The sequence below is a fragment of the Lepidochelys olivacea genome, assembly GCF_965140295.1.
Source record: "Lepidochelys olivacea isolate rLepOli2 genome assembly, chromosome: 10".
Taxonomy (NCBI): Eukaryota; Metazoa; Chordata; order Testudines; family Cheloniidae; genus Lepidochelys; species Lepidochelys olivacea.
The window spans coordinates 16,579,423-16,607,169 of NC_140420.1; the positions used below are offsets into that span (position 1 = coordinate 16,579,423).

Here is a 27,747-nt window from a genome sequence, read left to right on the forward strand (position 1 = left end):
CCTGCTGACAGTGAATTTGCTTGATTAAGGAACACAGATATAGGCTCCTATGCTACAAAGTCCCATTATTTTAACTACTTCCACCATGGGACAGAGTTGTACTGCTTTAACTCTACTGATATATTTCAGAGTGGTAGCCGTGTTAGTCTGTATCAGCAAAAAGAACGAGGAGCACTTGTGGCGCCTTAGAGACTAGCAAATTTATTTGAGCATAAGCTTTCGTGGGATAAAACCCACTTCATCGGCTGCATGCAGTGGAGAATACAGTAGGAAGAGATTATATATATATATATATATATATACACACACACACACACACACACAGAACATGAAAAAATGGGTGTTGCCATACCCACTATAACGAGAGTGATCAGTTAAGGTGAGCTATTATCAGCAGTGTGTATATTTATCTTCCTACTGTATTTTCCACTGCATGCATCCAATGAAGTAGGTTTTAGCCCACGAAAGCTTATGCTCAAATAAATTTGTTAGTCTCTAAGGTGCCACAAGTACTCCTTTTTCTACTGATATTGTTCCCCTAGCGTGGATGCAGTTATAATGGTATAAAAGTGCTTATATAGGTATAGCTTATTACTGAAGGAGAAGGGGGATAAGTTATATTGGTAGAAGGCACCTTTATACCTGGATAACTGCATCCACACTAGGGGTTGTATCAGTGTAACTATATCAGTAAAAAAATTACTTCTCTATCCAAAATAGTTATACTGGTACAAAATGTGTGTGTAGACCAGGCCTAAGATCCTCCATTCTTCATTCAGACAAAACCCCCATTGCCTTCAGAACTGCACAAAGGTTGGATTACTGCATAAGGATACCTTAGTGGGCATTTTGCCCAAGTTGGGCCTTCAGTATTGGGTCTTAAGTCTCTTACTAGTTTTTCTACATCACATGCAGATATAATTGCATGTAAATGTGACTGCACACGATACATTTATCCCTTTTGCGAAAACATTCATTTTCTTGATATACACAGTGTGGTTTTTTCCCTACTCATTTATTACTGACTGTCAAAAGTAGTTGGGATCAGGGATAGATAATAAAAATAATGTAGAGAATATTTCAGAGCTTGCAATAGTAAATCATAATTGAGGCAAATCAAAAACAAAAAAAATGCAATGATGTGACACAGAATGTGACAAAAAGAAAACTTTATTTGGTAAAGCAAAGCAAAACCAATAAAACTGAATGACATGAGTAAGTGATGCAAACAAGCAATTTCTGCATTTCCTACATGCAAAAAAAAAAGGGGGGGGGCCCCAATTCTGCTGTCCTGGCTCAGGCAAAATTCCCACTGAAGTCAATGGAATTTATTGCCTAATTCAGTTCTGCAGGTCTGGGCCCCATATTTATTTTTTTTTACATTTTTAAAAAATATATTTTATTTGTTCATTGTGAATAGATTAAAAATACAGTATGCAGCAAGATCATTCCAGAAAGTTTGTCAAAAAACATACTTTTCTCTTTAAAGGAATTGCATAAAATAAGTTGTGCATATTTCTGTAAACATAAGTTTAACTAAAAAAATTGACTGTCATGTCTGTTGTACACCGAAATATCTGTAAGATACCATATTTGTGCCAAGAAGTAAACTAAATCACTAACAAAATGTAAGATTTTGAAGACAAAGTATTAACAATGACAATATTTTGCCTGTTGAGTTGTATAACTTGATATGCCTCAAATCTATGAAGAAGTTTCTGTAATTATACCAATAACACAATTCAGTGAATTAATCTGCATGCCAAAAGGTGTTAATAATTACCCTCTTTGAGCCCTGTGTTTATATTTTGAATTTTAACACTCAAATCTCCTCCCCTTTCTATAGAGGGCAAGTGTTTGTAAGCTACATCAACTCTTCTTTGCAAAGGAAAACCACAATGATTAGCTTTTATATCTTTACAATAAAAACATATATTATTTATTTATATAGTGCCTACAGTGGGCGAGCCACTTGTAGACTGTATGCACATTTTTTCCAATTTTTTCCCGTAGATATACGTAAATGCCTGTCACTATTCCACTGTTTGCAAGATTGAATGATGCAGTTGTCTCTCAGAGCTGACATTTTCTTGCAACTGTGTTTCCCAACAGGAGGGAATGAAGTCACTAAGGAAGCGTTGCTCGTGAGCATGCTCACCCCTATCTATGGGTATTACCCATTCTGTGCACTCGCACAGAACTGCACCTGTTCCATTTCAAATGGAGCTCTGTGCATGCTACAGAGAAAGAGGTAGGATTTGCCCCTTAACAATCTCTGCAATTAGATGATGAAAAGATGCCAAAATCTTATACCTAAACTGCAGTTTCCCATTATGAACATCCCAACTATCTGACTTTAAGTAACAATTGGTAATTCTGAGTGTATACTTCCAAGATGGCCCCAGGGAAGACCCACTGTACACACAGAAGAGAAAGGCGCAACACTTTACTGACCCAATCCATCAAATCATTTAACCATGTGCTTTACTGTAAGCATGACAGAAGTCCCATTGAAATCAATGGGCTTCAATGAATCATGTGCTTAAAGTTAAACATGTGCTTAAAATGCTTTGCTGGAGCAATAGTAAATATTCAACACTCTCTTCCCTTAATAATGACACTGTCATCCTAACCCTTGTGTGTGTCAATATGCACTCTCAGAAGACGGTAAAAAGATCCACCTTACAGCTGCATGTCCCATGATGACAGTAATCAGTCAATCACCTCAAAATCAGAACTAAATAAATAAGACCAATAAATAGATCCAGTTGCTGTACAGATGGCACCGGACTCTTGACATAAAACTATGAGCTTAGTCTAAGATTCTCTCTTAAATGGTATCTAATGAGGTGGGGGGTTTTTGTGTGTTTTTTTTTGCAACCAGCACAAATACATTTTTAACAAATAGGTATATAAGGTCTTTTTAATATGTTCTCATTGACTCGTAAAAAACAGAGATCCTTTAGGATATCTTAGCGTGAACATCAGAGGGGGCCAAAACTCAGGTGTGCAACTACAGACTGTGAATCACTAGTACAACAGAAGATGAACTTTGTACCTTTATGGCTATTATTTAGAAAATCAGTACGATCAAATTTTATTGAGCTGCTGAATAGATTATTAAGCAAACAGCTTAAATCTTTTGTACAGTAATTATAGTCTGAGTGCTTTTTACATAACTTACGCACAAGATTATTTAGAATAGAGGGGTAGTAAATGTACATGCATTTTTGGTCAGTTTCTCTAACCTCTTTAAATGTCCCTATTTAGAAATGGTTGGGAAGGGTATTTCTTAATGTTAAGTGCACTGCGAATGGAGATTTCACTGTAAGAACTAAATGATACCAAGAAATCAGTAGACTACAGACTTTTTTATGGTACCTTTTGGGAAGCACATCATAGGTCCAGTAGGGTGATATGCAACTTAGACTATTGTATTAGGACAATAAGATACAATACAAAATGTTGCAAAAAAAATCTCCATTTACTATTGTGCCTGGTCTACACAACGAAATCAGCTTGACCCAGCTACATCAGTCAGGAGTGTGAAAAATCCACACCCCTGACTGATGTAGTTATGACCTAACCCATCGGCATAGGTAGTGTCTACAATGAAGCATTACAGCAGCAGCTGTGCCACTGTAGCATTTCAAGTGTAGACTAACCCTTGGTGAAATCTTGGCCCCATAAAAGTCAATGGCATTTTGCCACAGATTTCAACAGACCCAGAATTTTACCCCAACACTTTTAAAGTACAGGCCTACTACATAAAAATGGCACTCCTATATTCAATGGATCTGCTCTCCCTGTGTGTATTCAGAGTTATGACTGAAATAAGTTTTTACCTCTTTTCAGAGGCCACACAGATATGGGAGAGGGAGCTGGAATGCCTCATCAAGAGAATTGTTAGCTAAGTTCTGATTGCGGAATTTGCATTGTTGGTGATGAGCGACCTGAAGAGAAACCATTTTGACTTTCAAGACCCAGCTTGATTTTCAGGGTGAGTACTTAGAAAAAGCATTTTTTCATTTGCAAACTGAGAAGACGGCATCTGGAATCAATAAAGGAAGAAAATAAACATGGTGCCCCCAATGATACCATTTTTACAGAGAACTGCATTGTAAAGAGTATTATTAGCATAATTCCATTCCCGATTGCTCCGGTTCTTGGGTTTATTTCACAAGGGGAATTAAAAAAGGGAATTTCTGCATGTATGTTTACATGGAAAATGAAGAAGTGCCTGAAATAAACCAAATACTGATGTAAAAGTGCTTTGAACTTAGAAATGTGTGTTTTTTGTGGGGAGTGGAAGAGGAGTAGAAGTAGTAAGAAATAAACACACTGATACTCTGCTAAAACAAAAAAGTGTGCAATGCAAGCTGACATCAGCTTCATTTTTCTGAAATTAATCAGGGTCCTCACATCTAACAGTTAAAGGTTATAAAAGATCAAGTTCGTAGATACTGCAGCTTTGAAATATAGATAAAAGTACATTATAGCACCCCCAAAATACAACCTACATTTGTATACTTTTCCCCTCAGAATAAAGTTAGAAAATTAAAATATGAAAAACATAAATCAGTAGCAACACTTAAAAATACTTTTTTTTTTTTTTTGGCAAAGTAACAGTCTATAAAAAATTATTTTTATATACAAGAGCTGCCTCATTTGAAGTTTCATTCCTCCATCATTGCCCAAGCTTCTTCAGCTTTCTGGTAGTACTGATTTGCCAATCTGCCCTTCATGGCTTGTATTGCTGCTTCTGCTGCTTCTGTATACAACTCTCCTAGGAAAAGCAGTTTGAGAGTCATGTCAGTAGGCCAAAGAAAAAAAGTTTCTTCCTCTCTACAAACAGTACAGGTGCCGGAAGTTAAAGAAGGAAAAAAAGAAAAGAAATGGAGGTCAAGTTACAGGGCCAGACCTCAGCTGGTATAAATCCAGGTAGCTTCATTGACATCAACAGAGTTATACTGATTTACACCAGTTAAGAATCCGGCACACAGTGTTAAAATTCAGAGACAGGGCTAACTACTGATATGGCAACAGAGTGACATTTTCCGATGTCCTTACAAGGATCAGGCCAGTAACCAGCTAAAAATGCAACAGGCCAGTAACCAGCTAAAAAAAGTCTTATGAATTTTATTTGCAAACATCAAGATTACACAGAACCAATTAGCAGGTCATGCACTGAGAGTCAAATGTCTGCTCCTGCGAGGTGCTGAGCACCCTAAACTCCCACTGAAGTCAAGGAAGCGGAGGGTGCTCAGTAATGCCAAAAGGGATTTGCCACACTGGACCGAACCAGCTCTGACCTTCCACTGTCTAAGGTATCAGCAAAATATCACTTGACAGTTTTGCCTCACATTAGCTGGAGCCATTACAGTTTCACCTATAATCCTACAGCAGTGTTCTTCACTGCAAGGCCCACGAGCCAGTGGTGACTCCCATGGATCCTAAATCCGGCTCCCTGTCGATCGCGCTTTCCGGTGGCAGAGGGCCTGCAGCTAAGGCAGGGGGTGTGGGCTCTGGGAGGGGGCTCAGGGCTGGGGCTTAGTGTGCATGAGGGGGTATTGGGGGCTGGCTCTGGGAGGGGGCTCAGGGCTAGGGGAGGAGCTTGGGGTGCAGGAGAGGGTGTGGGGGGCTGGCTCCAGGAGGCTGCAGGTTGGGTGGTGGAAGAGCTATTCAGAACTTGCCCATTGAAGGGACGGCACTTACTTTGGGCGGCCCCAGCCTCCCGCTGCTTCTGGAAGGGACTAACGCGCCCCTGCGGCCCCTGGGGGCATGTGGCTCTGCGCGCTGCCCCTCTCTGCAGGCACTGCCCACGCAACTCCCATTGGCCACAGTTTCCAGCCAATGGGAGCTGCGGGGGCAGTGCTTGCAGGCAGGAGCAGCGTGTGGAGACCTCTGCTCCCCGTCCCGTATCCTCCCGGGGCGTGCTGGCTAACACACAGCTGTTTTATAAGTTGAAAGTAAGCCAGCTCCTAAGTGGTTTTGGGGAGCTGGTAGGAGGAAAAAGTTGCTGGCTCCAGAAACCAAATCAGGATTCTTGCCAGCAGTGAGTCCTGACTGAATCTGCCTACCCGTTCCTGGCACACTCTCTCTGCCAATGGCTTCCACTTCTTCTGTGCCCAATCTCCCACTACTACAGAGAAGGGGACACAAATGAGATAGAGAGGGACCAGTTTAGAGCACAGAATAACTACATGCAGGGAGAAAGGCTGTCGGGCTGGTGGTGTGAAGCTGCTGGCCTGCTTGGGTGAGGCCTGGAGCGGACAGTTGGCCCACTCCACAGGGATCCACCCGCGTTCAACAGGGCAAGGTTAGGGATCATTCAGGTGAGAGGGGGAAGTGGGATTCCTTCTGGGTGAGGATGCAGATGAGGAGAGGGACTTGATGCCCAACTCAGGACTCAGAAGACCCTGAAACTTGAGAGAGCAGGGTTCAATTCCTGCTCCACCACAGACTTCCTGTGTGTGCCTCAGCTCCCCATCTATACAATGGGGATAATAGCATTGCCCTACCTCACAGCGGTCTGGGGAGGATAAATACATTCAATACAGTGAGTGCCTCAGATACTTTTGTAGGTGGGGAGGGGACACATAAAAACCTAAGATGGATAAAGAGCTTAGAGCCCTCAGGATGAGTATTGCATTCTAAGGCCTAGCACAGCAAATCCATGTCCCCTAAACCCACCCTTCAAAGACCTTTGCAATGGCATGTTAAACATCACCCAACGTGTACCTAGACTCATTCAAATATTAAGGAAAACGGACATACACGGCACTGCCACAGCACACCAACAGGAATGGACCAAGTCAACATCCTACCTGATCTTTGTGGATCCTTGGCCAGGTGGAACCCTCCTGTCATTAGCATCTCAGCTTCCCTTGCCAGGAGCAGATACCGAGGCTCATCCTGAGTTCCATCGTATTCACCCCCTTCGTCATAATCGGTCATGTTCAGTGCAGCATTGTACCAGTGCAGGGCTTCCTTCCAGTCTTGGATTCTGATTTTTAAAATAATTTTTAAAACAGGTTACCCTAAGAAATGAAGAAGTTTTACTTTGGAGCTATAGAGCTCAATCCTGCAAAGTGCAGAGCACACTGACCCAATCCAGCAAAGCACTTAACCTTGAGCTTACATTTAAGCAGGTGATTAGTCCCACTGAATATGCATTACAGGATCCAGCCCCTAATGATGAATGGGGCTAAATTCACTTTACATCCATTTGGGATTCACAGGGATGAAATGATGGATTGCAATGGCTCAACAAGTTCATATTGTTTTTGGAGGCTGCATTCTTGTACTCTAGAATCTCAGTTTTCTTTTAAAAAAATAAGCAAGTCTCTAGCCTGTATGCTTGTAAAGATAACATTAAAACTGCAAATCAAGTAAAAACTGATGTCTGTCTGAGCCTTAAGAAATAGCTGTGGTGTGAATTGCCCCATTCATTTCAATATGATGTTAATTCTTAAGCCTAATGATAATTTAATATCAGTTTTGTTAAGTGTTTCATTGCTGATCAAAACATATAAGAAATAAAAGGGATGATTATTATTATTATTAAAAGGGATGGTCATATTATGAAGAACTGTGCAATCGACTGAGTGGCATCTTGTTTTGGCATCTCAAGTGGGCAGAGTTTGGTTTGAGGTTGGATCTTGGGAGAGTATCACAAATACACACACATGATCTCCCTGGATTCTGAGCTGAATGGCTATATTAATATGTCCCATTCAAAATTGGCATTACCAATAAGACAAAAGGAAGAAGGGTGTAATCCTTTATCCATCACCTGGTATGTTTGGTACTTAGGAAAATTAATCTAATGTTGTAATTTTTTAAAAATTATGTCATTTTAAAATATACAAAATTAGTGAACAAGATGTTATGTAGTTCTTGGCAAACCACACCTTGTATTTTTGAGTCACAGCCATCCTGTTGTAATTTTGGCTGTATCAGCCTTTTCCATTATAAACTCTGAATTTCAGAGGCTTGCTTAATAGCTTAGCTATAAAAGTTGTAATTAAACTGCTCCAAAATGAGACCAGCCATTTTAAAGTTATAATTAGAGCAGTGGTTCTCAACCAGGGGTACGTGTACTGCTTGGGGTACGCAGAGGTCTTCCAGGGCGTACATCAACTCATCTAGACAGTTTCCTAGTTTTACAACAGGCTATGTAAAAAGCACTAGCAAAGTCAGTACAAACTAAAATTTCATACAGATAATGACTAATTTATACTGCTCTATACAGCTCACTGAAATGTAAGTACAATATTTATATTCCAATTGATTTATGTTATAATTATATGGTAAAAAAGAGAAAGTCAGCAATTTTTCAGTAACAGTGTGCTGTGACACTTTTGTATTTTTATGTCTGATTTTGTAAAGAAGCAGTTTTTAAGTGAGGTGAAATTTGTGGTACGCAAAACAAATCAGACTCCTGAAAGGGGTACAGTAATCTGGAAAGGTTGATAACCACTGAAGTAGAGTGCTTGCCACATGAAAAGAGATTTGCCAGTTTAAGACATTTTTCATACATCTTAAAACTTCAAATCATCCTTGATTTAAAATAACACCATCAACTTAAAAATCACACTCTTCTCTGACATTTTTTGCTATCATTATTAAAAGTAACTAGAATGACTGACTGAAAGTGATTAGAAAAATGATTATTCTTCTATCTTTTTCAATGTATTTACTTTGTACATTTTAGAGCACATTGTTTACAGGAAGTTTCAGTACTTCCCCTGTGTCAGTCTGTCTGTTTCCCCTATTGTTTGGGTCTTTCACAATGCAACAGGGAAAGAACAATAATGTTTTTTAAAATAGGAAAATGTAATGGTAAAACCTCACCTGAAGTGACTTTTAACTTAATTTTTAAGTGACTACATTTCACACTGACAGTTTCTTATACTCATTTTTTCACTGACCCTTACTTTTTGAGGACCTGGCCCTACTCCCATTAAAACCAATGGCAATTTTACCATTGACCTCAGAGAGGAAAGCCTCAGGCCTTACCATAAGTAAGGCGGAAAGTCATCATAGAATCATAGAATATCAGGGTTGGAAGGGACCTCAGGAGGTCATCTAGTCCAACCCCCTGCTCAAAAGCAGGACCCATCCCCAATTAAATCATCCCAGCCAGGGCTTTGTCAAGCCTGACCTTAAAAACTTCTAAGGAGATTCCACCACCTCCCTAGGCAACGCATTCCAGTGTTTCACCACCCTCCTAGTGAAAAAGTTTTTCCTAATATCCAACCTAAACCTCCCCCACTGCAACTTGAGACCATTACTCCTTGTCCTGTCCTCTTCCACCACTGAGAATAGTCTAGAACCATCCTCTCTGGAACTACCTCTCAGGTAGTTGAAAGCAGCTATCAAATCCCCCCTCATTCTTCTCTTCCGCAGACTAAACAGACTAAAGTCGCTATAGTGCAGTGAGCTTGTGCAAGCCCCACATAAGCCTTAGTGGAAAATCCTGCCTGCTCCTTTGTGGCGAGGAGTGCCCCATAAAGCAGCAGAAGTGGTGTGGTTCCAATGTGCAGGGACAATTAGACTGTGTCAAGGTTCCTCCCCCACTCTGAACTCTAGGGTACAGATGTGGGGACCTGCATGAAAACCTCCTAAGCTTACTTTTACCAGCTTAGGTTAAAATTTCCCCAAGGTACAAATTAATTTTATCCTTTGTCCTTGGAATAGCCACTGCCACCACCAAACTAACTGGGTTTACTGGGAAACGTAGTTTGGACATGTCTTTCCCCCCAAAATCCTCCCAACCCTTGCAACCCACTTCCTGGGGAAGGTTTGGTAAAAATCCTCACCAATTTGCATAGGTGACCACAGACCCAAACCCTTGGATCTGAGAACAATGAAAAAGCATTCAGTTTTCTTACAAGACGACTTTTAATAGAAATAGAAGTAAATAGAAGTAAAGGAATCACCCCTGTAAAATCAGGATGGTAGATACCTTACAGGGTAATTAGGTTCAAAACATAGAGAATCCCTCTAGGCAAAACCTTAAGTTACAAAAAAGACACACAGACAGAAATAGTCATTCTATTCAGCACAATTCTTTTCTCAGCCATTTAAAGAAATCATAATCTAACACATACCTAGCTAGATTACTTACTAAAGTTTTAAGACTCCATTCCTGGTCTATCCCTGGCAAAAGCAGCATATAGACAGACACACAGACCCTTTGTTTCTCTCCCTCCTCCCAGCTTTTGAAAGTATCTTGTCTCCTCATTCGTCATTTTGGTCAGGTGCCAGCGAGGTTACCTTTAGCTTCTTAACCCTTTACAGGTGAGAGGATTTTTCCTCTGGCCAGGAGGGATTTTAAAGGGGTTTACCCTTCCCTTTATATTTATGACAGACTGCTATGTGGATTCATGAGCCATTGCCCCTGGAGAGTGAGGGTATGCATCCCAGGGTTACTGCAGCTACACTGAAGTCTGGGGGCAGCAATCTCTTAGCCTTATTCACATATACATCAGTGTGTCTTGAATATCAGGGCCAAATTCAAATATGCACACACAGCTCCCATTCACATCAATGAGACATGCTACCCAAGTATCCAAGAGCAGGATCTGTCTCTCAATCTGTGTAACTCTTCCCTTCTGTGGTGATATAATATTATAGTCCAAATTCTGCTCTCACGTACACCAGTGTAAATTTGAAGTATCTCCATAAAATTCAGTAAATAATAATAAATAATAAAAAGCATGCATGTAAGTGAGAGCCCTGCAATTAAAAAAAATCTTTTGCATGGGCAATCAAACATTCTAACCTACAAGTTATTCATTCTCTCTCTCACACACACACACACACACACACACAGTACCTGTTTGAACCAAGATTTACACCTGTGTCATATGCTCTTGCTACCAGAATCATGGAAGGCCGGTCTCCAGCTTCTGCTGCTCTCAGTAAATAATCAAATCCTTTTACTCGGCTTTCCTCTGTGTTCTTTGAAAGCAAAAGCAGAAACAAATACTAAAATGGATACATCTAAAATGCCATCATTCCTTCCCTTAGTTGTAGGTACAACCCACACAACCCCAAATGAAGTCAACAGGAGTTGCAGGTCTTCAGCACTTTTTGAAAAATCAGGTCCAAGGCCTCCAAGTTGGGCACCAAAAAGTGAAGGACCCAAAATCAGAGGCCAGTTTTGAAAACATAGGCCTCAATAACTTATCTAGAGCCATGAAATTAATCTGTGGCAAAGACAGGAATAGAAGCTGGTTATATTGTTCCTAGTTCTAGGTCTTAATCACAAGACCACCCTTCTTCCCTCCAAATGCATGCCTGGGATTGTTGGATATCTCAATGACTATACTATTAGTATTATCACTGGGCAGGATGATTTGCTGCTCCTATTCTAGACAGGACACAAACAATCCTAGGATGCTTTACTTTGTATTTTGGTATTTTCAGTATTTCTATACCTCTGAAGTGACCTCTGAAAGAATGTGATGTGGCAGCTGGGAATATATGAGTCCTAACCCAACGATGGCTTCCAGTTCTCCACAATCAGCAGCATGCACCAGATGAAAAAGAGCGGATTCCTGATCCCACTCCTGATCCTTCGCACAGAAACGTCCAGCTTCGTGGTAGCGAACCATGGCCAGATGGACCTACAACATAGCATGAGTGACATTTTATTTAGAAAATTTAAACAGTCATACCAACTGTGGCTCTAATGCAGTGGTTTTCAAACTTTTTTTTCTGGTGACCCAGTTGAAGAAAATTGTTGATGTCTCGATGCAACGGAGCTAGGGATGAGGGGTTTGGGAGGCGCTCAGAGCTGAGACAGAGGGGTGGGGTGCGGGGGTGAGGGCTGAGACAGGAATGAGGGGTTCAGGCTGTGGGAGGAGGGTCTGGGCTGGGGCAGGGGTTGGGATGCAGGAGGGGGTCAGGACTCTGGGCTGGGGCCAGATATGAGGGGTTTGGGGTGCAGGAGGGGGTTCCAGGTTTGGGGGGAGGCTCAGGGCTGGGGTGCAAGAGTGGGTCATGGCTCTGGGCTGGAGGTGCAGTCTCTCGGCTGGGGATGAGGTGTTTGGGGTGCAGGAAGGGGCTCTGGGGGGGCTCAGGGCTGGGGCTTAAAATTAACCATGTGCTTAACTGCTTTGCAGACAAGTATCTGGGGGAGGAGGGGGAAGGAGGTGAAGAAAGCAAGTGATTGTACATGAGAGTGAATTTAGTGCTTGTGAAGGGAGCCAGTTCGATAATCCCGAGGACAAATAGCTCTGTTTTGTCTATAAAACAGACATAGGCTGACCAGCAGCAACTGTAAACCCCACTTACACAGTGTCTTCCTCTAGTGGCTAGACCACATAGTAGTTTATGAGTCTCTACTGCCTGAGCTCAAAGATCCAGGTCTGCAAGGCGGCAGTTGTCACAGAAGCTTCCACCACTTTGCCTCACCAATGTGCCTTTAACTGTGACCTGGTGGGACTATAACAGAGCACTGGGCCTTGGGGTACATGTACATGTCCCAGTGCACTTATTACGGCCCTTGGGCCCTTTAAAACAGGGAGCTTTGCTTGCAGGGCACATGACTAGGAGAAAGCACTGTCCTACAGGAAATCAAATATAGGGCTTTTTGCCATGTATGTAGGGGCAGCAAACAGGAGAGGCCCTAGCACACAGAATCTCTAGTCTGGAACACTATAGTAGCTAACAAAGGTCTGTCTGGGGAGGGGAGTGCAGAGGAGAGGGAGATGTGTCATCCCCCTCCCCATCTGCAGAAAGTGGGAAAGGTCTCTTACCAAGATTGAAACCCTGGCTCCACCAAAATCAAGGGCAAAACTCCCATTGACTTATATGGGGAAAGGATTCCACTCCAAGTATTTTCTATTATTTTGAGCTGTTTAAAATCTTCTCTTCAGTAATAAACTCCATTTGAGGAAAGGGACATGGAACTGATCTCAAGCATTGGGGATTTTTGTAGACTGCCCCCACCCCATCTGCTCAATGGCTTATGGACTGACTCTCCTGAATATATCAACATTGCTCTTTGCCTGTCTGCACAGTTGCCAGCTCATTGAGGGGGCGTTTGTTACTATATAAACAATAATAAAATATACTTCTCAAGTTGAAAAGAACAGAATTAAAAGAACCATTAACACCTTCCCAAGGATGGATTTCCCAATTTTCTTTTCAAGTTCCAATGCATTGAGTCTCTGAACTTCCACTGCAACACAGGATGGTCTATGGACGTGGACTCTGGAAGAATTGTAGAGATTCCACTTCTCCACACTGACCTAATAAAACCCACAAACTTGTATTATAACTTGTATTTTAAATAAAATGGTGTCAAGTCATTTAACTATGTTACCCCTCAGAAACTGAAGTGTCTGTTAAAACTATTGTTTTGCTAGCAAATCTTTTAATTTAGGGTACTGATTTAAAAAGGCATGTTAATAGTTACCCAAAAATATAATCACTTCTCTCACAAAAATCTCAAAGCAGCTCTCTCTTTCTAAGCACACTAAGGCAGTAAACAAAATTACCTTCACATTTTGCAGCCTTAAAATCACAGCAGCTAAAACAAGGCACCACAGCTAGGCCCAAGCCAGCAAAGCCTATGCTTAATTTCAAGCATGTGAATAGTCCTGTTGCAGTCAATGGGGCTACTCATGCTTAAAGGTAAGCATGTGCTTAAGTGCTTTGCTGGACTGGGGATTTAAATAATAGCATTTTAGATATGGCTCATGCTTAGCAGTATTGGGGAAAATTGAAAACATCTCAATCAAAATGCTATGGAGCCTGGGCAAACAAACGTGTGTTGGTGTTTGCTGGATTGGTCCAATTCAAACTGTAACTCAATAGCTGTAATGCTTCTTAATAAACTGCATTTTTCACAACTATGGGTGGATGGGAATCACTAGCACAATACAACACCATGCAAAATTATCCCTATTAAAGAAAATCTCATAATATATGTTTTATATAGAATTTCAGTCCATTAAAGTTGCTTGAATTTCCTCCAAAAAAACACACTGCAAAAACTCTGAAATTCTAATTAGAACCTTTAAAGTAATTTTTGATTGCTGTCAAAAATCTCTTTTCCTTTTTCTGCTCGGTATAGGACCTTGGTTTTATTTCCATAACCACAGAATACCTTTAATAAATGGATTATTCTAAAAGTTACATTTTTAGAAAGTGTGAAAACAGATACGTTTTTTTAATCTCAGAGAAAATGCATAGCACCGACAGCTATTTCAACATTCTTCAGGAATTGTAGGCTTTACAAAAAAGATCATCCAACCATGTTTAGGGCACATTGCAACAAATATAGCACAAAAAGGAAATCAAATCTTGTTATGTAAAGGAAACAAAAACATAATAATTGTGTAAGTGAGAAATTCAAGCAGAATCATTAGTTTACTCAAGGGATTGTTTTTAGTGGTCACAGAGGGTTTATTTACAACCATGTTTTTCTCTCATTGAAAAATTTAGAAAAGGGAAACAACATAGGTGAAAATTATTAATATAAAATTTTATTAATCAATTAAAAGGAAAGAAAATTAACTTTTGATGTAGTCATGTGAAGTTCGGTGACAGATAAAAATTAGGCCAGAATGGTAAACTATTGTCTGCAGAGATTTCTGCTCTATTTACCCTTGCAGAACTTCCCAAACTGTCTTCATCAGATTCACGTCTTCGGTTGCAGTTTGAATGGCCCTATGTTAATGTAAAGATTTGTATCATTTAATTTATGCCTGGTGTGTTCCATCCATTGCTAAGGAACAATTTCTTTTTACCAGCAAAATCAACAGTGACTATGATGAAAAGAACTTAATTTTGTTTTCCGCCCCCAATTACGTTGCAATCTACGAAAGAAACCTGTTGAATTGATAAAACTTACAGTTCCAAAACTTTAATCCTATAAACTGAATTATTCCATTAGACAGACAAAAATGTTATCTTTGTCTCCTCAAAGATGACATTTTTGTTGCAAAAGATCTGACAACGTTTTAAGCACAGTCATATTTGCTCTGCTCTGCACCAATCAAAAAGGTATTTAAAAAATTTAAGACAGGAAACATTTCTTTAAAAGTTTATGATTCATCAGAGTAACCAACAGCCCCACAGAAATTCTGTACAAGTATGTTAACAGTTGACTGCAACATTAACCTGTGTAATGCCTCAGGTTATATAACATGCAGCAGACCTGGAAAGCAGGTGGTCTTTGAAAGTGAGCCATACTCATAGATCTTCATTCTAACAGGTAACCTGTCCCAGTGCATGATTGTAAAGCACAATACAGAGCACCTCAAGAAACAACATGCAATCACACAGACTATTTTTAAGGCGATACTGGAAATACTCTTTCCCGGCAAGCAACTGCAATAACACATTCGAGTTGAACAATCTATTTTAAAACATATGGGAACGTCTTTCCAATTGTTGTCCATTCACTCACTGCACAGGTCAGATCAACAGGATGAAAAGGAAATGCAAACTCTTTTACTAAACTGCGTTCAGTTGGGGTGGGGACCCCATGGGGCCTTGTTAAATCCAAAGTAAAGATCCTTACCCTTTCTCGATGATCCATATCTTCCAGGTCACTTCTCTTTTCACTGGGGCACCCACTGTCTCCACCATTTTCAGAGTCCTACAGACCACCAAAATAAAGGCACTGCATCGGAGTATCAGTACATTCTCTTGTAAGGGTCTCATCCTGTAGACCCTCACTCAAGCAAAACTTCCACTAACTTCAACGAAGGCCAAGAGGGAGGTTGACTTTGTTTTTGTATGTTTTGTTTTGTTTTTGTGTGTCCTCTCTTGGATACTTTGTGTCCAGTTAAGGAGGAATAGCAGTCTCAGTTGTGAAGGCCCTGCCTAGACTATGGAAATATCCTAAAAAGCCTATAGTTGTTCCTTCAAGTGAGTTTTTCTAACTGGCATTCACAGAGACAAAATCCATGAGGATTTTATCTGCCTTTCACACCACAGAAGCCTGCACAAGCCCCTGAAAGATGACATTGGTTCAAGGAAATGGACAGACACCTTTACTTTGCATTAAAATGTGTTGGACATAAATGAACTTCTAGAGGAACAGAGGGAATAAATGTTCATATTTTTGATTAGAATATGAAATGTCCTCCCTTGATTATGGACAGCTGGTGCATACAGCTTATGTGGCTTTCTACAGCACTGAGGACAGGCACATAGCTTTTATTGTTTTTACTGAATGATGCCCACAGGCAGTCCTTTAAAGAATCATTTACTGAAGCAAATGCAAACTTATCCTTTTTCAGAAAACCACTTACCCTTTGGTTATCAAGACGGTCATGGTCTTTGTGAACCAAGTTATCCACTTCATTGAACACAGGCCAGTCTAAGAAGAATAAATTTTTGTTTGTTATTCTGGAAACAGATGATGATGTGGCAGGAAGGAGCTCTGGGTAATGTAATCTTACTTCTATTAAAGAGTTTTCACGAAAACTCCTCATTAAGATGAAATACAGACATATTTTGGGTCTGAGCAGAATTATGTTACTGAGCAGAAATATTTTAGACATGGCAATGGTGGAAGAGGAGATTTTAGCATAAATAAAACATGACACTCAATAAAATTAAAATCAGTTTTTGTTAAAACACCCAGGAGCCCCAGACTAACTTTCATAAAGTTGTATACAGAGAAGGCAGATGGCTCACTCACAAAGCATGTCCATCTTATGTGGTGTTGCTGAGGAGGGAGAAGAGGGTAAGGAGTCAAATGCCACATCACTCATGCTCTCATCTCCAGAATTTTCAGACAGGCGGAAAAGCAGAGGAGGCCGACTACCAGAGATTGTTCTCACCCGGCTACTGCCACATTTTTCCTCTGTGCCACGTACAATTGTCTGAGCAGATTCCTTGGTAAAGGAACATGAAAATCCTATCACTCATGCCTTCCTTCACTATATTCTGAGTATGGTGTATATAAGAACATACACAAATATTTAGTAATGGGCTTATACATATAAATATATGTATATATGTGCATGCATATATGTATGTACAAATGAAAAACAAACACACAACGGATGAAATCCTAGCCCCACTGAAGTCAATGGGAGTTCTGCTATTGATTTCAGTGGGGCCAGAATTTCACCCCAAAACTACAGTCCATATTCTGCAGTCCTTAACCAAGTAAAACCCCTGTAGAAAACAATTGGAGTTTTGTTCAATTAAAGAATGAGCAATTTGAATCTTTGTTCCCATAATTATCTGTTGTCACCATGATCTTCTGAAACTATTAATGGTTTGGGTGCTTTAAAATCTATTTTATGAACATGCTATAGGGTTTCATGCTCATATCTACAGCATCAATTTAGGAACCAGTAGTGGATAACTCAGCTTCAGACTACTATATTTTAAACTTAGCACAAAGAAACTTACAAGCAGTTTGTTACTATGATCCAAGACATGCTTCTCTTTAGGTGAAAGATCAAAAGGTGTAAGTCCCATACTTCTGCAAATCTTGTTACAGGCATGAGAATGAAAGAACAAAGCCATACCCCGTACACCTGGGGATAATAAAAGAATTTAGTGAAGAAAGATTTTATTAACAAGAATTTAGATTTTAGAAGCCCTAAACGCCTTCCTTCAAATTATTCATTCAGCTATGCCACAATATTCTGGATCACCTTTCAATTTTAAAATACTACAGGCCTAAAATGGAACTACCCCAAAACAAACACACACACACACACGCACTTTCTATTTTAAAATCTCTGCTAGCTTTTCTCTATCATCCCTTTAAATCAATGTCTTCAAAAATGTTAAAATCTTAGAAGCTCTGGCTGTAATGCATGTAAGATATATTGCAATAAACAATTAAAAAACCAGGGCAAAATTCAGTCCCATACAAAAGACTCACACAAACCCTAGGCAGATCTGAATGAGAGAGCTTAAATTGTAAACAAGGTTATTCCTCCATCCACTCTGCTGGATGCATTCTAGTGATTTGGTGGGGAATTTACTGCTCTCAAACTGCAGGAAGCTTTTACATAACATGAATCTATAAGACTGGAGCTGGCAGGATGTGGAAAATGTTTTTCTTTTTAAAATAGGCATCCTGAGTCAAGACCAACTTTTCTATTTTAAATCCACCATTTTGCAGAGCTTCACATACGGTTGGGGTACCTTCCGATACACAATGACACAAATTAACAGGCACTGGAGGTGGAAATTTCTCAGTTGTTCGCATTCTGATCATCAGGAGTTTGCCTGCTCTCCTCATTCCCAAGTTCGTGCTGCTTAGAAGGAGAAAAAGCGTTCATAAAAATATTAACTAGCATTATTGATTTCACCTAGGTTGCCGTCTCCAAAGTCTGTGCCACTTTCTGTGTGGATCTGAGGGTCTGTATAAAGATCGCCAACTCCCTGGATATCAACAATAATGAGCTGGTGTCCTGAACGCTCAAATGTGAAGTGACTAAAGGCCTGTAGGGAAATTGTAAAATAATTAAGCGATGGAGAAGGAAATCAAGACAATATAAATGGGCCAACAGGAGGTGAAGGAGGAAACTTAATCCTCATTTTATTGAGAACAACAAGATACCTCACTTTATTTTTCTATTTTAATTTTTTTCATTGACACTTTAAGGGCAATTCATTAGGATATCCTGGGCCTGATGCACCGCTGATAAACCTGATAAACCAGTGTAAAGTTGGAGTAAGCCACTGTTGAATTAGGCCCAGTGTAAATAGACGGATAATAACAGCTAGAGATGGAAAAGTCCTATTACATCGGAGTCCATCCCTTGCAAGTGCAGGGTACAGCCCTCCGAGAGGGAATCAATCCAAGACCACACTTGGTGGCAAATCCTCGTTGCCTTACTCATGGGAAGTCAACAGGACAGCTTGTGTTGAAAAGCCAGAAGGATTTGGCATGTGGCCTTTAATTTTAACTCAAAGGCCAGAAAGAAGCACAGTCTATTGTTGGCAAACTATCTGGCTGAACATTACTCTGCAGATTGTATGTGAAGCTGCATTACCTTCAATGAAAAATATTAACTAAAAACAATGGTGTAAGCCTAAAATTAAATACTGGGGGGGGGGTGTTGTTCCCCAGGAGCCACATGGGGAGGGGACCCTTTGTAAGCAGATCTCTAACATGGAAAAGGGGAGGAGGGGGTGTCTTCAGCCTGGACCCCACACAGTAGGGAGTGGATGGGCTGTGGGGCAAGAATAGGAAGGCCAAGTGGGTGAGCTGAAGGGGATATGCATCATTCCCTCCCCCCATACTGGGAATTCTATTTTCCAATGGAGCTCCACTCCTTTAAAAGTGGAATTAAGAGACCGCTATTATGAAGGACAGAACTAAGGAGAGCAGCAGCAGGATGTGGAGTCACAGAGGCTCAACACAAACAGCCCTCCACCTCCCAATCTCAGGACTATGGAGTTTGGGGGCCAGACCCCTGTGTCTTCTGTGGATAGGCAGACCCCAGTCCCCAACTGCCAAAGGGAAATGTAAGCATATTCACATAGCTTTCCTTTCTCTAGGGCCTCCTTGTGTGAACTGTCCTATAAGCTGCAGTGATCTGGCTCTAGGAACATAATTAAGACTGCAAAACGTATGACTGGGCTCTTTAAATACTGCATTTAAAGTGTGCCAAGCACAAAAATAATCCTGCTCTTTTGCATACAGCTGGGACATTTGGCACCTCCTGGGAAGGCCTCCAGAAGGGCTCTGTATTTAATTTTAGGCTTACACCATTGTTTTTAGTTAATATTTTTCATTGAGGATAATGCAGTTAGATAGACACTTTTAGTGCAGCAAATCTTATGAAATATTTTGTTCCCAACCTCTGAAAGGATAGTGCTGATTCCACAACGTGCAAAAAGCCAATGAGGACATAAAACCCTCCATCCACATTCAAGCAAGGAGGTGAATATAAGAAACATTTAAAATGTTGCTTGTGTGGTGCTTTCTACCATTTGTTTTAATCCTTTTATTAGAACCATGAGATTTACATATATCACATGGATTGTTTGTCTATTTGAGTAAGCTGCTTTATTGCTACAGAAACACAACTCCTGGTTCACTTATTCAGAGGCTGAAATTAATGGACCAAATCCTCAGCAGGTGTAAATTGGAGAAAGACAATAGAGCTAAGCTGATTTACACCAGCCAAGTATCTGGCCCCTTGTTCTTATCTATTGTACTGATTTAGTAGAATACCTTTCAGAATCTACAGCTTGATCCCTTTATTTCTTTAAAAATCTGAGTTTGCAAAATCTGCCCCTGCTAAGGTTGGATACTAACTAAAATAAGGCTCAATATTACAAGGTGCTGAATGCTTTCACCAAGGTGCTGAGCACTCTTAACTCCCACTGAAGCCTGGGTAAGATGAGTATTCTAGGCAATCCTCATGAAGCACTCAGAATCTTGCAGGATCAGTCCCTAAATGACAAAGCCTGTGCTGTAACTGGATACATTAATTCTGCACCATCCTTGAAAATCTGCAATGTCTTTTCTTGGCAAAAACAAGTGGATCGCTCAGTAAAGCCAAGCAAATCCCGAGCAGCGCTAAAGTCTCACTTGTGGGGTAAGGCGAATGTTGTCATCTCGTACGAATCCAGAGTTTGAGTTGTATTTGATGTATTTGCCCTCTATGTAATGTTCCAGATGGAAGAGGGGCTTTCCAGGTCTGTTTTTCATTTCGATAATGCTGGTCTGCACTATGTCAACCTGGGAAAGGAAGCAAGAAACTTTGACAAAGGAGCCCTTCGTTCAAATCAAGAAAAAAGTATGGGAATTCTGCAGCTAAGCAAACTTTGGCAATGAACAGTTGCAAAGACTTGTTTATTTAACAATGAGAGTGGAGAGTCATGTGCTTTCGGGGTTGCTGGCAAAATTACAAAAAGCAGCAGCAGTCCCTGAAAAACAACTCACTTCTGTTTTTGCTTGAAAGAACAAAAGACAAATCCTTCGAATAAAGCTTTTAGCAGACATTGATTTTTGATTTTTACTGGGGACTTCTGAAGTGCAGTATGAACAATCTGTATACCCGCACACCCACACGTATGGACGTGGCATACAATTTGCAGTAACTACTGCATGCACTACAGGAATGGAGTGACGTCCTGCCCTTTGTCTTTTAGCATTCACAAATTCAGGGTGATTTTAGAAATCCCTGCCTCCAACAGAGAAACCATTACAGGTCTCTTTAAGTGACTGGATCTAGCGGATTCATTTGCAGAGGCTGAAGAACCTCCTGATGGCCAGTGTATTTGCAGCTCAAAATGAAGATCACTTGGAAGTATGGGGGAAAGATTTCTTTAGCAATAAAGGGCTATTGCACCCTCAGATATGCATGATCTACTCCTCAAAAAGTAAATTCAGAGCCATACATGTGATTCCAAAGCCAGAAAATGACTCTTAATTTTCATTGCTGGTAGATCCTTTTTCCATTTCTCAGACATCTATGTTTGGGAAGTTCTTGCCTCCTCTGAAATACCATCTATTAAGTATTTGCTAGGCAAACACAAATGTATTGCAGCTGGCAGTACATTTTGCAGCATCCTGGTTCTCGCTAAAGCAGGGATATCCCTGGAATACGTGTCTAGAAATCTTAACTAAAATGCCTTAACTTTGCTTTCAGCTGTTCTCTGTTGGTAGGTTAGGTATTTGCATACAATGCCCTTAGAAAGCATGAATGCAACCAACAATATTGCACACACATAGCACTTTTTGTTGAAATTCAACTACCATAAAACAATTAATGAAAAATGCTCAGCGTGGGCCACACGGCTTCACCTGAGCAATTAATTGGCATTGACCTTAATGGGATTTGCACAGATCAATCCCTGTGAACTGGATTTGAAAACTCACCCCTTAAAACAGAAAAACTGAATTTCTTGCTCATTGGTTCACTTGGTGCTTTGTGGTACCTGTTTTGGTGGCTTGTGCCGGTTATACTCCTCTCCCCAAAGTTTTGCTTCCATTTGAAGTCGGACATCCTCAAAGTATACATCCCTGTCTACAGTCTCGATGTATTGCTTGGCAACATAGTTAAATGCACCTCTCCAGTTTTGAGTGTGTAAAAAATTGGACAGCTTTTTCCTGCAAGGCAAACCAATTGCAGATAAAAGGGAAACTCAGAACTTTGATTCAATATTCCCCATTCCCTCACCTCCCAAAACACCAAAATTCAATGTGTCAAATTCTTCCCTCAACAGCAACCTACAACAGGATCTGACTGATGAGACTGAACAGATATTCGAGCTGAAAAAGACGTCTGAGCACATATCAGGGAGGAGGGAGAAAGAAGCATCTTGCATGAATGCTTTGCAACTTGCTAAAAGACAGCCTGTGACACAGCAGAACAAACAGAGCTCGGCTGCTGTAATGTAATACTTGTCCCTACCCTCTCACTTCCCTTCTGATCTCACACCAATGCATGAGTCAGTGCTGTTTGTCTCAAGCACTTGTTCTAAGCCAAATCGCTTTGGCTTGCAGAAAATTAAAGGTGATTTAAAAACTTTAATAGAGAGGAAACAGCCCTTTTCTCCTCTGATAAGGGTAGACTGCTACTTATATAACACAAGAGTAGCTACTCAATCACCCTATGGCAAGGAACAGGTGTTGCAGATCAGAGTCCTTTTGCTTCACCTCTGAAGCTCTGTCAATATATATAAGAAGTCCTTAAGACATAAACACTTAAGAGTGAAGAAAGAAAGACTTTGACTGCAGAGGGACTGCTGGATGCCAACTAATGCAAGTTGGGAGGCTGCAAGGGTGCCAAAATACAGGTCAACTAGAAAACAATAGGTTTCTATACCTCAAAGGCAATACTTTTGAGTTTGGGGACCTCTATTCCACTCACTCTCTCCTTTCACCTTTCCCAGCAGGCCGGAGTGAAAGTACCTTAAAGGACTTACCGGTACTCTGGAGTCCTTAGGAGGGGGCGGGGCCTCAACCAAAAGAGGCAGGACCTTTACATTCCCAGGCCCTTTAAATCACCCCAGAGCTACCAGCTGCAGAGCCCCAGGGCTCAGGGGTGATTTAAAGGGTCTGGGGCTCCAGCTGCTGCTACCACAGCGGAGCCCCAGACCCTTTAAGTAACCATCGGAGCCCGGGGGCTCCTGGCTGCCACTGCTACCCCGGGCTCTGGCGGAGCTTTAAAGGGCCCAGGGCGCTGCTGCAGTAGTGGCAGCCGGGAGCCCCTGGCCCTTTACATCACCAGGGCTCCAGCAGCGGGGCTCAGGTGGTGATTTAAATGGACCCGGAGGGTAGCGGCAGTGGGAGCCCCAGGCCCTTTAAATAGCTGCCGCAACCCCTGGGGCTCCAGCAGCAGGGCTCCGGGGACGATTTAAAGAGTCCGGCGCTCTGGTAGCCGCTACCGCCCCAGGTCCTTTAAACCATCCCCAGAGCCTGCTGGAGCCATGGGGTAGCGGCAGCGGGGCTCTGGTGGCTGTTGAAAGGGCCCGGGGCGGTAACAATGGCCAGAGCCCCTGGCCCGCTAAATCATCCCCGGAGCCCAGTTGCGGGAGCCCTGGGGAGGCGGCAATGGGGCTCCAGCGACTATTTAAAGGGCCTGGGTCAGTAGCTGCGACAGGAGCCCCGGGCCCTTTAAATCGCCGCCCGAGCCCCGCCGCCACTTCCCCAGGGCTCTGGCAGCAGGGCTCTGGCGGCAACTTAAAGGGCCCGAGGCTCCAGTGCTGCTGGGAGCCCCAGGCCCTTTAAACTGCCACCTGGGGAAGCCGAACTGCCCCGGTACAACGCACAGGCTCTTGCCGGTACACCGTACCCGGGCGTACCGGCTTCCTTTCACCTCTGCCAGCAGGCCAACAATAGGGCATGCTCTGCCTATTCATATGGGGCTTAGGGAGAAAGAAAGTGCACATGGTCTTTCTGTTGGGTGATTTAATTTAGCAGAGATGACGACAAAAGCTCTGAAGACAGACCAGAAGCAGAAGCCCCTGGCAAAATTGGGGCTGAGCAGCAGCAGTCTGGAGGAGGAGGTGGGAAAGGTAAAGTAGTGTCTGAAGTCGTGTCCATCTAGCTCCCGGTGGTTCTCAAACTATGACCAGTGGTCAGCAATGGTACAAAGAACCTTTTTTGGTGACCTGCAGAATGACACTTTTGGGAACCAAGCAGTGCCAGTTAAACTCCTCTCCTTCCCAAGACATTGGGAGTGGAGGGGAGCCCACGAGAAGATCGCCTACTTGCCAAGTAGTGCAGAGCGAAAATACTGGAGAGCGACTGCTGCCCAGGAAGGGAGCCCAGCACACCCCTGCTGGGGCAAACAGACAGTGGCTATGACACAGGCCCTCAAAGGAAGGGGTAAACAGGCAAAAATGAAAGATTCTAAGAGTTCCAACAAGGATTTTAGAGCAGCTTGGCTCTCCAGAGAATCAATCTCTTCCTCCAAAGAGAAGCCAGCTCCCGTGCTCTCCTGCAGCCAGCGCTCTCCACTGTTTGCTAAGCACCTTGCAGCCATTCTGCTGAGTGAAAATTTGTGGAGGGGAAAGAGAAGAGATCTCCATGCAAGTGCACAGCAATCAGAAGAGACACCGCTGAGTCACAAGGACATAATAGAGGAGGAGGCGGCTCATGGATGAGAAATATCAACGAACCACTGTAAATGAACTCTGTACAATCCAGGAGAAAGGAAGCTAAAGAAACACACGTGAAACTTGTTTAAGTACAAAAGTTTGAGGTAATGACATAATGGTGTCATTACAGTATCTTGGGCCAGGGACACAAAGAGGAATTTGGTCATTTACAAACAAGAGCTGAAAGCAAACAGGACAAACTAAGGGTTGTTGCTTTAACACTGCATCTGGTTTTGCATGAACAGAAACTGTTTTGCTTCTAAATCCACTCAGGCCCAAGTAGTGGGCTTAATGGTTACTTTGTCCTATTTACCGGGATATTCAGTACATTGGGCTGCTACAATTCAGAAGCTTCTCTCCCTTCCCATAAGTGAAACCAGATGTTAAATCCCACTCATCTGGATCCAGGAGTCAGAGAGAAGGGGGAGCTGCTTGAAGCATGCACATGTGTACTTTCTAGGAGACTTTGGCATCGGGAGACTGGAAAGGGAGGAGATTCTTTTCTAGTGCAAACTGATCTACTGCAAGGTGCTGGTACATACAGCTGTATCCTCAACCATTCGCTGAGCAAAGAGAAACCCTCCCCATCCAGCAATTTCACTTACTGGGAAGAATGATTCTTCTTCTTCCAGTTCCACCTTGCTTAGAACACAGTCATGGTGATTATTCTCTAGCGTCTGATTCATGTTTAACTCTCAGCAGCATAGGCTTCTGGTAGAACTGGGCATTTCTGGTATCTCTTTCACCTGATTGCAGCTATTCCTCCCCCTTATATCTGCATACCCCTGGGCCTGCATTTGGCCCTCCAAGAGTGGCAGACCACTGTAGTCCCATCACATTCAGGACTGTTCCAGCAAACTGGTAACCCACTGTTCTAGGAACATTTGTGTGAGCAGCTGAGCTACAGCAGATGGTGGAAGAGGCAAGTTCCAGCCCTAACTTTTATGGATCTAAGTATCAAGCAACTGATTATGTCTTTTTGGGACTATTCACAGCTACTGTTCCAAGAGTGCTCCAGGAGAGATCATGTCTCATCTCCCAGCATTCCCCAAGCACGCTCATGCTACTATTCCTGAGGAGAATGCAGCATGCTGTCCCTTCTGTGGAGTTCCCTATGCTGTGGCTAGTACCCCGGCGGGATACAGGGAGAAAGAAACAACTGCAGTTGTGCCTGGCCTCTGTGAAAGAGCATAGCTGGGAGTTCCTTGCATCCTCCTTTCCTTGCACATCCATGCAAAGGCCAGGCACAATTTGGCCCACACACTGGGACTTTAATGTGGTTCTCCACCCAGCCATGCTCTCACCCAGCAGGGAATTTTACTCTTTCCCTGCGTTCCTTCCCCCATGTCAGAGAGAACAATTACATTCAAACTGCTGCACTCACAATGACAGGAAATACTACAAGAAGGCCAAAAAGAAAAAGCCAGTGGACGCTTACGTTCTGAAGCACTCCCGCATTGCTCCACGGCCAAAGGGCTGAAAAAAATCCAAAGACAGTCACTGCCATAAAGTTAATCTTTAACAGTATTTGATATTTCCACAGCCCCTCTCCTCCTGCAAGATACCCAAGCACCTCACAAATTACCCACATACAATACAGCTTGAAATGCATCCTTCTCTGAAATGGAAGGTGGTAACCAATTGGCTCAAAGTAGAGGGGAAGGGGAATTTGGGGAAAGGCACCTGGGGCATATAGGTTTTTACACTTTAAGGTCTGATTCAAAATATCTGTCCAGGCTTGAGTTCACTTTTTTGTGATTGCCCAAAACTTCTGACTTCAAAATTCTCAAGCCCAAATTTAGCTCTGAACGTCCAATGTGACCTGCAGACTGACACCACTCTAAATACGTGCACTTCTGCAGTAACATGTACCAAGCAGCTCCTAAAACTTCTCAAGTGACTCCTTGTTTTAAGCTGCAGGTGATGGTGGTCCTGCCCTCATCAGCAGAAAACCCAGGCAGTTTTTTCCTTAAGAGCAGGAATTATCTGGAAGCCTCAAAAAAACAAGGCTGGCCAGACTGCCAGGCAGAAGCCTGTGGGTTAAAGTCCTAAGCACCCATGCCAGCAGGAGCGGGGAGTGCTGAGGAGGCAGCATGCTGAACTCCTGGAGAGGAGTGTATGCCTCATGTCACTTGTCTCTGGTTGGCATTTGCATGGCTGCTGCTGGTCTGGGGAAAAGCTGCCCCTACATGCTGCTTTACTCCAGTGAAGGGAAGGGTACTGTGCACAGACCCTTAACGGAAAAGCAGAGGAATAAAATGAAAAAAGAGAAAGATCCTGAGGCTTGGAAGCCTCTGTTAAAAAACCTCTGTTAGACACCTTCCCCTAGCTTAGTCTATATTAAGAAGGAACTAATAAATACCCCCACTACTAATAATATTAACAGAAAAAACAGAGACAAATGTGCTTTTACTTGTGAAGCCATTTTGATGAGAACTTCATCTTCGACCCACTCCCCAGTAACTGCATTGTACCTGCAAAATTAGAATTCACACCTCTTAGTAAAATGCAGAAGGAACCAAAGACTTTCCCCCGTGTCACACCTGATCCTAGCTGACTGGGGAGTTGATGTAAGGTTCTTCTCTCTGCTCTATCCTACAGAACTCTGAGACTCTCCAAATCTACATGGCTGCCAACATACGACTTAGGAAAGAACACTAGCAAATGGCCTCCTAAGAGGGCAGCCCTGAGGCCACCCTGTGGCTTGGCCAGCAAAAAGCCCTCTACTCCAGAGCCCATGTCAACTCTGCAGCAGAAACTAAGACCCTGTCCACACTACAAAATGTGCCTGATTTGCTATTATGCTAAAGCTCCTCCAGGCTGCTCTTGCTGTGTAAAGAGGGTGGAAATGGTCCTCCGAGAATATCTGCTGCACAGGGGGCCTCCCTGGCTGGTGCAGAGCTGGCATAAGATCTCTACACCAGCCCTGCTCCCAGGTCTTGGCATAGGGGTGGATTGGAGGTATGATGGTGGCACGACCTGAGTGTACTACATTATGGATATTCTCTGCCTCCCAAGGACCATAGGGGGCCTTAAGAAGCAAAGCATAAATTAGAGTAGCCCTGAGGCTACTAAATCTTACACCAGGAGCTGGGCATGCCTCTGCACAACCCTAAAATATAGGGAGAACAAAGGTGGTTTTGCACCTCCTGTCCTCATCCCTTTCCCAAGCACAGGAATGGACTA

General features: G+C 42.4%; 1 protein-coding gene across 2 annotated transcripts in view; it reads right to left on the reverse strand.

The window, feature by feature from the left end:
- Positions 1 to 1,177: 1,177 nt before the first annotated feature.
- EEF2K (eukaryotic elongation factor 2 kinase) overlaps positions 1,178 to 27,747 on the reverse strand; it is a 44,786-nt gene continuing 18,216 nt past the window's right edge. For both annotated transcript variants that reach the window (XM_084641112.1, XM_084641113.1), the window contains exons 4-18: positions 26,975 to 27,035; positions 26,000 to 26,037; positions 21,895 to 22,066; positions 20,543 to 20,692; positions 18,309 to 18,441; positions 17,395 to 17,522; positions 16,673 to 16,868; positions 16,281 to 16,348; positions 15,545 to 15,622; positions 14,626 to 14,688; positions 13,131 to 13,265; positions 11,448 to 11,636; positions 10,844 to 10,968; positions 6,828 to 7,006; positions 1,178 to 4,786 (exon numbers count right to left, since the gene is read on the reverse strand). In XM_084641112.1, coding sequence (XP_084497238.1) covers positions 4,677 to 4,786; positions 6,828 to 7,006; positions 10,844 to 10,968; positions 11,448 to 11,636; positions 13,131 to 13,265; positions 14,626 to 14,688; positions 15,545 to 15,622; positions 16,281 to 16,348; positions 16,673 to 16,868; positions 17,395 to 17,522; positions 18,309 to 18,441; positions 20,543 to 20,692; positions 21,895 to 22,066; positions 26,000 to 26,037; positions 26,975 to 27,035 — 1,825 coding nt within the window. In that variant the 3' untranslated portion in view covers positions 1,178 to 4,676. The remainder of the gene's footprint in view (positions 4,787 to 6,827; positions 7,007 to 10,843; positions 10,969 to 11,447; positions 11,637 to 13,130; positions 13,266 to 14,625; positions 14,689 to 15,544; positions 15,623 to 16,280; positions 16,349 to 16,672; positions 16,869 to 17,394; positions 17,523 to 18,308; positions 18,442 to 20,542; positions 20,693 to 21,894; positions 22,067 to 25,999; positions 26,038 to 26,974; positions 27,036 to 27,747) is intronic.